Source organism: Colobus angolensis, unplaced genomic scaffold (genome assembly GCF_000951035.1).
Source record: "Colobus angolensis palliatus isolate OR3802 unplaced genomic scaffold, Cang.pa_1.0 Scaffold381, whole genome shotgun sequence".
Classification (NCBI taxonomy): Eukaryota; Metazoa; Chordata; class Mammalia; order Primates; family Cercopithecidae; genus Colobus; species Colobus angolensis.
Window position 1 is genome coordinate 568,225 of NW_012117166.1, and position 10,394 is coordinate 578,618.

Genomic DNA, 10,394 nt, shown 5'->3' on the forward strand with positions numbered 1-10,394 from the left:
TGTGTGTTGGACAGATCACTCTGGATGCAATGTGGAGAATGGACCAGAGGAGGCAGGACTGGGGACAAGCAGAGCAGCTTTAGGAGACTCTGGAAGTCTCCAGGGAGGAGATTGTGGTATAGGTGGTAGGGTGGTAGCCATGGAAGGGATAGAGAATAAATATGGGGTGAGGAGGAAGGAGGAGTCAAGGATGACTCTCAGATTTTTGTTTTAGATAATTGGGTAGCTGGTGGTACCTCTCACTGAAATAGGAGGTCGAACAGGTTTTATGGGGGGAAATGATGATTTCAGTTGAAAGCAAGTTGTATTTGGGGTGCCAAGCAGCAATGACTAGTGAACCCTCATGGGCCTGAAGCTCAGGAGAGAGGTTTGAACTCAAGAGAAGACTTGACAGTTCTCAGCATACAGATGATATGTGAAACCCTGCTTTCCGCTCCCCTTCTCTAGGAGTCAAGTGACCCTAACCCAGGTTCTTCAGACCCAAGACCAGCTGTGGGCAAGTCTTAGCAATCCCCATGCTGCCATGCAAGAGCTGGCTGGTAAGACCCTTCCTGTCCCTCTTGGAGTCATCAGCCCCCAGGAAAGCCTGGAAGAGGGTGGCGGTGGGATATAATTCACAGCTTTGGTTTTGGGAGTGGTGGAAACTGAAGGTACTGGAACTGAAAGGCTCTAACCTCATCTTCAGCTTCAGTTTTCTACGGGGGTCCTCTGGGGGACACTGAGGACAGGGAGGTCCTGTTTAGCCTCACGCAAGCCTGCCTGAGCCCCAGTAGCAGGAACTGTGTCCAGCCACACACACCCCAGTCTTTGCTGGCCATGCTCATGCCCCTCCCAGGTAAGCTTCACTCAGTTATCTGTTTTGGGGTAAGGAATAGTACAGTGCAATGCTACCCACCACAGAAATGTGGACAGCAGTCTCAATAAAGGTATATGGGGGTAATATTCATACTGTTATGGGGGGTGATGGCAGTAAAGGATCAGAGGAAGGCTTACTCTCTGGAGTCTAGGGTGGGGAGAGTCCATCTTGTCCCTCACCCGTCACCTCTATCCCCAAGAGCTAAGGGAGCTGGATGCAATGGCAGAGTGCAAGGCCCAGATGCACCTACTGCCCTCACCACCTGAACCCCGGCTCTGCGGACTCAGTGAGGGCCCCCAGGCCTGGCTGTTGCGACGCCAGAGTCGCGTTCTCTTGAGTGCGCTGCAGCGGAGTTCACCCGTGTGGGTTCCTGAGACTCGAGGAGGTGCCCAGCTCGCGGAAAGGCGACTGCGGCAACGCCTAGTGCAAGTCATCCGGAGGCTGGAGTCACTGCAGGATCTGCTGACCAACCTGGTTCGCCAAGACGAGTCTGGCGCCCCGAGGTCAGTGCTGGGGCCGAATGCGCGGCGGCCCCTGGAGGGCGTCTTAGAGACAGAGGCTCTGGAACTGAGCCGGTTGGTGGGCACGCTACAACGCGACCTTGATTGCCTGTTGCAGCAGCTGAAGGGCGCACCCCCGTGCCCCTCCCGCCGCTGTGCTGCGGTGGCCCACGCTCTCTGGACTGGCCGCCTACCCTTGCCTTGGCGACCTCATGCGCCGGCCGGTCCGCAGCCGCCCTGGCACTGGCTGCGACAGTTGTCGCGCCGTGGGCAGCTGTTGGTTCGCTACTTGGGCGTGGGCGCGGATGCGAACAGTGATGTACCAGAGCGCGTCTTCCACCTGTCAGCCTTTCGCCACCCGCGCCGCCTGCTGCTGGCATTGCGTGGGGAAGCTGCCCTGGACCAGAATGTGCCCAGCTCGAATTTCCCTGGTAGCCGAGGCGCGGTCTCCAGTCCGCTCCCGTATAAATGTCTGGAGATGAACAGCAACCCTCTGCACCTCAGGGTATCTTCGCGCCACCCCTCGTTCGCGGTTCCAGTCCCCTCAAAGTCTCTAATTACACCTCGCAGTTACCCCTGCTTGGTGATCTTGCCCCTCGGTAACCCTGCCAGCTTCTCTGATCTCGCTCTACCACGACGTCCCAACCCCCAACCCCCACTCCCCACCTGCCACCTCCCAGCTTCCTAGCCTTGCCTGACCAGCTTCTGACGCCCCCAGGTGGAGAATGGTCCAAACCCCACGGTTCCAGAGAGAGGGCTGCTGCTGATCGGGCTACAGGTCCTACATGCGGAGTGGGACCCGATAGCTGGAGCCTTGCAAGACAGTCCTTCCAGCCAACCCAGTCCTCTGCCTCCAGTCAGCATCAGCACACAGGCCCCAGGCACCAGCGACCTGCCACCCCCAGCCGACCTGACTGTGTACTCCTGTCCTGTGTACATGGGAGGGCCCCTTGGCAACACTAAGCTGCAGAGCAGGAACATTGTGATGCATCTGCCCCTACCCACCAAGCTCACCCCCAACACCTGTGTCCAACGGAGGGTCCACGTGTGCAGCCCACCCCTGTCTTGAGCCCATCTACCAAAATAAAGTTGTAGTGATTCCATGAAAGATTTCTGAGATATGGGGGTAGAGCAGCAATCCTTTCCAGAAGGTTTTCAATGTACTTTGCCCAGATCCATTGGAGGAATCACTATCTATAGTGGTTCCTATAGCAGTAATAGTCTTACAAAATGTATTTTTTTTTTAAATTTTCATTTCTTTACAAAATGAATTTCTTAATAAGACTATAAGACTATAGCAGCAATAGCCTTAGAAATGTATTTCTTAATAAGATCTGAAAGTCAAAGATCTGCCTTCTTCACACCAAGAAGGCAGAATGTGACACACTAGGGGAAAGGTACAGTGTGCATAATTGAGAAAAGAGGAGGTATATTCACACTGAAGGTAGAAGAGGGCATGTGCCTGGCAGCTGGGAAGGGGAAAGTGTGGGTACACTTGGGGTGGGGTGGGGCTTGGTATTAATCACACATCCAAGAAGCTAGGCAGACCCAGCAGTGGCTGACACACGGAATCCTAAATCCTTGCCCCGCTCTCTACTGTGGTCTCAGCACTTGTGCTAAATCCACAATGGATATGTTTGAAAGGAGAACATTAGCACTGAAAATTCTTTCTTAAGGCATTTAGTGGTGTTCTTGGCAATGCCTCAATCCTGCCCTACCACTCGTTCCTCTCCCATGATGGATTCTCTCAGTGAGTCATGTATATGAAAAAAACCAAGTAAGATACAAGGTCCTACATTCATTCAACAAGTATTCATTGAGCACTCCTTGGAACCAGGTATTCTTCTGTGTGCTAATAGGGTTATTCTAATGTAGGGCAACAAGCAATAAAAGGCCAACATATAAATAAGTTTGATGATTTTGAAGTCCTACAAAGAAAACAAAATAGACCGATGCGTCAAGAGGATATGTGATGAGAGGGGAGCAGTTAGTATAATTTGAGTGGTCAGGGAAGCTTTCTGCATATTTGAAAGTAGCTATTTAAAGATCCAGAAGGAATATTCATTCAGGTAGAGCCCTCAGTAGGTACAAAAGTCTTGAGGTGGGAACAACCTTGAAGTGTTCAAGAAACAGAGTATGCAGCCAGAGCATGGTGGGTGAGTGAGGGGCAGAGTGACCCAAAATGATGGAAAGATATAGAAAGGGGTGGCTCACATGGTCGTGGTAATGAGCTTGTATTTTTCAAAAGTATAATGAGAATGTATTGTCAAATAGTCGGTGGGAGATTATATGATCTAATTTGCATTTTTTCAAAGGTCACTCTGCCTGTTCTATGGTGGATAGATGCTAGAAAAGCCAGAGTAACAAGACGGAAGATCCATTTAGACCCAATTGAGGTAATTCAAGTAAGGGATATTGGAGTTTGGGCAAGGGTCTTAACAATAGAGATGAAGAATTGACAGATTTAAGAAATATTCTGGAGGTAAAACCAGCAGGACAGATGGAATGGATGTGGAGAATAAAGGAAGAGGAAGAATCTAGGGTGGTGTGGATTGTAAGCTTGAGAAACTAGGTGTATCATGTGTCATTAACTGAGATGGGAAATTTGAGGGAGCAAGCAGCTGGAGTTAAGGAATCAAGAGTTCTGCTGCTTTGATATTTTCTGTTATTATTAGTTGCATGACTGCATGCTATGCCAGGGCAAGCCTGTCTGACAAAACTTGAGTTAGAGTATGGCAGTACTAAAGTCCTATATGAGCTTCACTCCTTGCCCCCAAGCACGAAAACTTATGTATTATTATTAAACTTAGCTCCCTTGCTCTTTGGCTAGGTACCAGCTACATGGTGGGAGGAAATGCAAACAGAAGTCTATATAGGCATACCTTGAAGCTATTATGGGTTTGCTTCCAGACCACCACAATAAGGTGAATATTGCAATAAAGCAAGTCACATGAACTTTTTGGTTTCCCACTGCATATGGATTACATTTGCACTATATTGTAGTCTATTAAGCATGAAATAGCATTATGTTAAGTTAAAAAAAAAAAAAAACAACAAGGTATACCAGACTGGCCAACATGGCGAAACCCTGTCTTTACTAAAAATGCAAAAATTAGCCAGGTGTGGTGGTAGGCACCTGTAATTCCAGCTACTCAGGAGACTGAGGCAGCAGAAGAATCTCTTGAACCTGGGAGGTGGAGATTGCAGTGAGCCGAGATTGCGCCACTGCACTCCAGCCTGGGTGACACAGCAAGACCCTGTCTTAAAAAAAAAAAAAAAAAAAGTGCATACCTTAGTTTAAAATACTTTATTGCTAAAAATGCTAATAATCTGAGCCTTCAGCAAATAGTAATCTTTTTGCTATTAATCTTTTTTGCCTTAATATTGATAGCTGCTGATCAGGGTGGTGACTGCTGAAGGTTGTGGCAATTTCTTTTTTTTTTTTTTTTTTTTTGAGACAGAGTCTCGCTCTGTCACCCAGGCTGGAGTGCAGTGGCCAGATCTCAGCTCACTGCAAGCTCCGCCTCCTGGGTTCATGCCATTCTCCTGCCTCAGCCTCCCAAGTAGCTGGGACTACAGGCGCCTGCCACCTCGCCAGGCTAGTTTTTTGTATTTTTTAGTAGAGACGTGGTTTCACCGTGTTAGCCAGGATGGTCTCGATCTCCTGACCTCATGATCCGCCCGTCTCGGCCTTCCAAAGTGCTGGGATTACAGGCTTGAGCCACCGCACCCGGCCGACAATTTCTTAAAATAAGACAACAGTGAAGTTTGCCACATCAATGGACTCATACTTTCATGAAGAATTTGTCTGTGGCATGTGATGGTGTTTTACAGCATTTTACCTACAGAACTTATTTCAAAATTGAAGTTAATCCTCTCAAACCCTGCTGTTCCTTTATTAACTAAGTTTATATAATATTCTAAATCATTTGTTGTCATTTCAACAATGTTCACAGCATCAGAAGTATAGATTCTATCTCAAGAAACCACTTTCTTTGCTCATCCATAAGAGCAACTGCTCACCCATTAAAGTTTTATCCTGAGATTGCAGTAACTCAGTCATATCTTCAGGTTCCATTTTTTTTTTTTTTTTTTTTTTTTTGAGGCGGAGTCTCACTCTGTCGCCCGGACTGGAGTGCAGTGGCCGGATCTCAGCTCACTGCAAGCTCCGCTTCCTGGGTTCATGCCATTCTCCTGCCTCAGCCTCCCGAGTAGCTGGGACTACAGGCGCCCGCCACCTCGCCCGGCTAGTTTTCTAGTTTTTGTATTTTTAGTAGAGACGGGGTTTCACCGTGATAGTCAGGATGGTCTCGATCTCCTGACCTCATGATCCGTCTGTCTCGGCCTCCCAAAGTGCTGGGAGTACAGGCTTGAGCCACCGCGCCCGGCCCAGGCTCCATTTCTTATACTAATTCTCTTGCTGTTTCCACCACATCTGCAGTTACTTCCTCCAATGAAGTCTTGAACTCCTCAAAGTCATCCATGAGAGTTGAATCAACTTCTTCCAAACTCCTGTTAATGTTGATATTTTGACCTCCTCTCATGAATCAAAAATGTTCTTAATGGCATCTAGAATGGTGAATCCTTTCCAGAAGGTTTTCAATTTACTTTGCCCAGATCCATTGGAGGAATCACTATCTACAGTGGTTCCTATAGCAGCAATAGTCTTACAAAATGTATTTCTTTTTTTTAAATTTTCATTTCTTTACAAAATGAATTTCTTAATAAGACTATAAGACTATAGCAGCAATAGCCTTAGAAATGTATTTCTTAATAAGATCTGAAAGTCAAAATTACTCTTTGATCCATGAGCTGCACAATAGATGTTGTGATAGCCGGCATGAAAACAACATTAATCTCCTTGTACATTTCCATCAGAGCTCTTGGGTGTATTGCCAATAGCAGCAAAATCTTTAAAAGAATCTTTTTGTTCTGAGCAGTAGGTCTTAACAGTAGGCTTAAGATATTCAGTAAACTATGTTGTAAACCGACGTACTGTCATACAGGCTTTGTTGTTCCATTAAGAGAGCACAGACAAAGTAGATTTAACATAATTCTTAAGGGCCCTAGGATTTTCAGAATGTTAAATGAGCATTAGCTTCAACTTAAAGTCACCAGCTACATTAGCCCCTAACAGAAAGTCAGCCTGTCTTTTGAAGCTTTGATGCTACAATAAGTCATAGATGCCATCTCCTTCCAACAGAAGCGTGTTTCATCTACATGAAAAATCTGTTGTTTAGAAATTTTACACATTTCTCAAAAGAAGAGACACAAATGGCAAACAGGTAAATGAAAAGGTGTTCAGCATCATTAATCATCAGACAAATGCAAATCAAAACTACAATGAGATATCATCTCACCTCAGTTAAAATGGCTTTTATCCAAAAGACAGGCAATAATGAATGCTGGTGACGATGGGGAGAAAATAAACTTTTGTATAGTGTTGGGGGGAATGTAAATTAATACAAGCGTTGTGGAGAACAGTATGGAGGTTCCACAAAAAACTAAATAAAGAACTACCATATGATATAGAAATCTCACTGTTAGGTACCCTTCTCCCCAAAAAAGACAAATCAGTATATGAAAAATGTATCTACACTCCCGTTTATTGTAGCACTATTCACAATAGCCAAGATATGGAAGCAACCTAAGTGTCCATCAAAAGACGAATAGATAAAGAAAATGTGGCACATACACAGAATGAAATACTATTCAGCTATAGGAAAGAATGAGATCCTGTCACTTGCAACAACATGGATGGAACTGGAGGACAGATATTAAGTGATATAAGCCAGGCACAGAAAGACAAACTTTGCATGTGATGGCAGCGTCAGGCCGTCTGGAGCGGCCGCTGCCATCACTCTGGCTGCACAGGGAGGCACAGCCAGGGCTGCATGCTCCATGGAGCCAGCGGAAGCTCCCCAGGTGCTGTTACAGCCGCCCAAGCCACAGCTGTGGACCCAGGCATCCCTGTGCTCTCGGGACCAGGAGCAGGCAGGAGCCCCGCCCTCCTGGGCACAGCTGCAACCACCCAAACCAAGGCTATAGATCTGGGCCTCGGGCTCCAAAGAGCAGGCAGGAGCCCTGGTCTCCTTGCGTGGCTTTTCCCTGCTGTCGGCACTTCTCCGATCTCACAGCACAGTAGGAGCCAAGCCCAGACATTGTTGTCATGGCCTGGCCGGGTGTGCACATGCTCAGGGCAGTGCTGTCACGTCAGCCCCCTGCTTCCTCGGCCCCGTCTGGGCTGTGGGCACCAACGAGCATAGGAGGGAAACTGAGGGAGGGGCTGAGAGCAGCTTAGTGCTGGCCTGCAGGCGCCCCTTGGCACCTATAGCCTGGGCGCCATGAACGGTAGCAGGAGGCAGACAGGTTCCTGGGCAGAAGTGGGTAGGTTCTGGGTGAGGGCCTGAAGGCTGGGGTCTGGGTTGCCAGTCCCACTGACAGCAGTGGGAACTCGTGGCACTTTTCCCGGCCAGCCCATGGTCGCCATGGACCAACTGGGGGTCATCTCTCTGCTGAGAGCTGAACATTTGTTGGGATGACTGGTCTAGTGGAGAGGAGCTACCCTCTCTGCTAGGAGGTTGGGATACCCTGGCTACAGAAAGGAGCTGCCGGCTGCGGGGTTCCTCTGAGCTGTTCTATTGCTCAATAAAGGTCCTCTTTGTCTTGCTCACTCCCCACTTGTCTGCATACCTCATTCTTCCTGGTCGCAGGACAAAAACTCGGGACCCACCAAAGGGCGAGGCTAAAAGAGTTGTAACACAAACAGTGCTGAGACATGCCCCTGGCTCACCACACTAGATGCAAAGAGAAGGAAAGAAGAGCTGCAGTCCTTCAAAGAGCCCAGATCTGGGAGATCCCCAAGCCAGGGCTGTGACCCTCTCTCTGGGACCCTGCAATTCCTGGTGTCTCCAAGCTTCCGGGCACCAATGTGTTCCCTGGTGCCAGCCGTGGAAGCTGCTTGCAGTGCATCTGGTCCAGCTGCAGACTCGCAGAGAGCTGGCACCTGTGCTGGCAATTGGAGCTGCTTGCCTTGCTGCAGCAGCCAGCATGTCTGACTGTGTGCAGTAGCCAGACCCTGTGCTTGCTCACACACCCCTTGCCATTCCATGCCTGACTTGTTCTTGACAGGCATGGGACCCAGGCCAGCAGCGTGAGCCAAGTGCAACCTGCCAGGCTGAGTGGGTGAAATGAGCCCAGCGGGCCTGAGCAAAACTTGGGCCAAGGAGCTACTGGCCACAAAGGTTTCTGGACAGAAAAACAACACCCCAAAGATCCCGTAATATATGGTCTCACTCATTTGTGGGAGCTAAAAATTAAAACAATTGAACTCATGGAGATAAAGAGTAGAAAAATGGGAAAGATAGTGGTGGTCAGTGCGGGGGGTGGACAGACAAATGAGGATAATGGGTACAAAAATATATTCATAGTTAGAATGATAAGATCTAGTATCTGATAGCACAACAGGGTGATTACAGTCAACAAAAATTCATTGTACATTTTAAAATAGCTAAAGGAGTATAACTGGAATGTCTGTAACACAAAGAAAAAAGGATAAATGCTTGGTGTGATGGATACTCCATTTACCCTGATGTGATTACTATGCATTGTATGCCTGTAATAAAATATCTCATGTACCCCATAAATATATTCATGTACTACTCATAAAAATTAAAAATTAAAAAGAAAGTAGACATTGGAAGAAAGTAAGAAATAACATCAGGAGTAGGAAATGGGTGCATCTGGGTTATGAAGCACTGCATTGGGAAATTGTTTGTTTTATTTGTTCTTTTGCTTTTATTAGACATTCTCAGGAACCAAAAGTGCTATAGATCAATTGGCCTTACTTCATTGAAAAGTTTTCCCATGACAATCTCAGACACTGCTGATGAGAATTTAAATCTGTTTAATTAGTCTGGAAGGCAATTTAGCGACACATATAAAAAAGCTTTAAAATTGAACATAGCCTTTGATCCAGTAAATCCACCTATAAGATTTTTTTCCCTAAAGAATTGATTTAAAAAAAAAAGTCCTTAAACATGTATGTATAAAGGATATTGATTGCAGAGAACATGAACATTTATAAAAATCAGAGAAAACAAATATCCAATAATATAGTATTAGTTATATTATAATATATCCGAATAAAGGGATATGGAGTAGCCATTCTAAAAACAACATTCATATTTGTAGATTATGACATGATTATTGTTCTAGTTTTTAATAATGCTTTAATAAATGTGTACCCATTCAGTTCAGTTAATTAAAAGTTATAGAATCTCCTATATCAAAAAAAAAAAAGGAAGAAGTTAGACATATTTGTGTGGCTTTATTTCTGAGTTCTCTATCCTATTGATTTATGTATCTGTCTCTTTCCTTCCACCAATACTACACAATCTTGATCACTGTAACTACAGTAAGTCTTAAAATTGGGTAGATTCATTCCTCCCTTTATTCTTATTTTTCAAAATCTTAGCTATCTCATTCCCTTACCTTTCCATATAAATTTTAGAATAATCTTTTCTTAGTCTACAAAAAAATCTTGTCTGGGATTATGATAGGAATTGTTAGACTTCTTTATCTGTGTGAGGATAATTGATGTCTTTACTATGTTGAGTTTTACAATCCATATACATGGATTTAGATCTTTGTTTTCTATTTAGATCTTTGTTTCTATTTAGATCTTTGCTTTTCTCTATTTAGATCTTTGTTTTCTTTCATCAGTGTTGTACAGTTTTCAGTATAGAAGTTCTATATGTTTTGTTAGATTTACAGCAAGTATTTTTTTTGAGTGAGTGTAAATGGAATTTTATTTTTAATTTTATGTGTGCACTTCTAGTATATAGAAATACAGTTTTGTATTTTGTTTTTATGTTTATTTTGTATTTTGCAATCTTGCTGAACTGACTTATTTTTGTTTGTTTGTTTGAGACAGAGTTTCACTCTCATTGCCCAGACTGGAGTGCAATGGCTCGATCTCGGCTCACCGCAACCTCCGCCTCCCAGGTTCAAGCGATTCTCTTGCCTCAGGCTCCTGA

The 10,394-nt window shown here is 45.5% G+C and overlaps 1 protein-coding gene across 1 annotated transcript in view; it reads left to right on the forward strand.

Annotated features, from left to right (window-relative positions):
* The window catches only part of DNHD1 (dynein heavy chain domain 1), a 79,231-nt gene extending 76,767 nt beyond the window's left edge, over window positions 1–2,464 (forward strand). Inside the window, exons 39-42 of the mRNA XM_011954319.1 lie at window positions 448–539; window positions 686–835; window positions 1,056–1,861; window positions 2,075–2,464. Of these exons, the coding sequence (XP_011809709.1) occupies window positions 448–539; window positions 686–835; window positions 1,056–1,861; window positions 2,075–2,425 (1,399 nt within the window). The 3' untranslated portion in view covers window positions 2,426–2,464. The remainder of the gene's footprint in view (window positions 1–447; window positions 540–685; window positions 836–1,055; window positions 1,862–2,074) is intronic.
* Window positions 2,465–10,394: the final 7,930 nt, after the last annotated feature.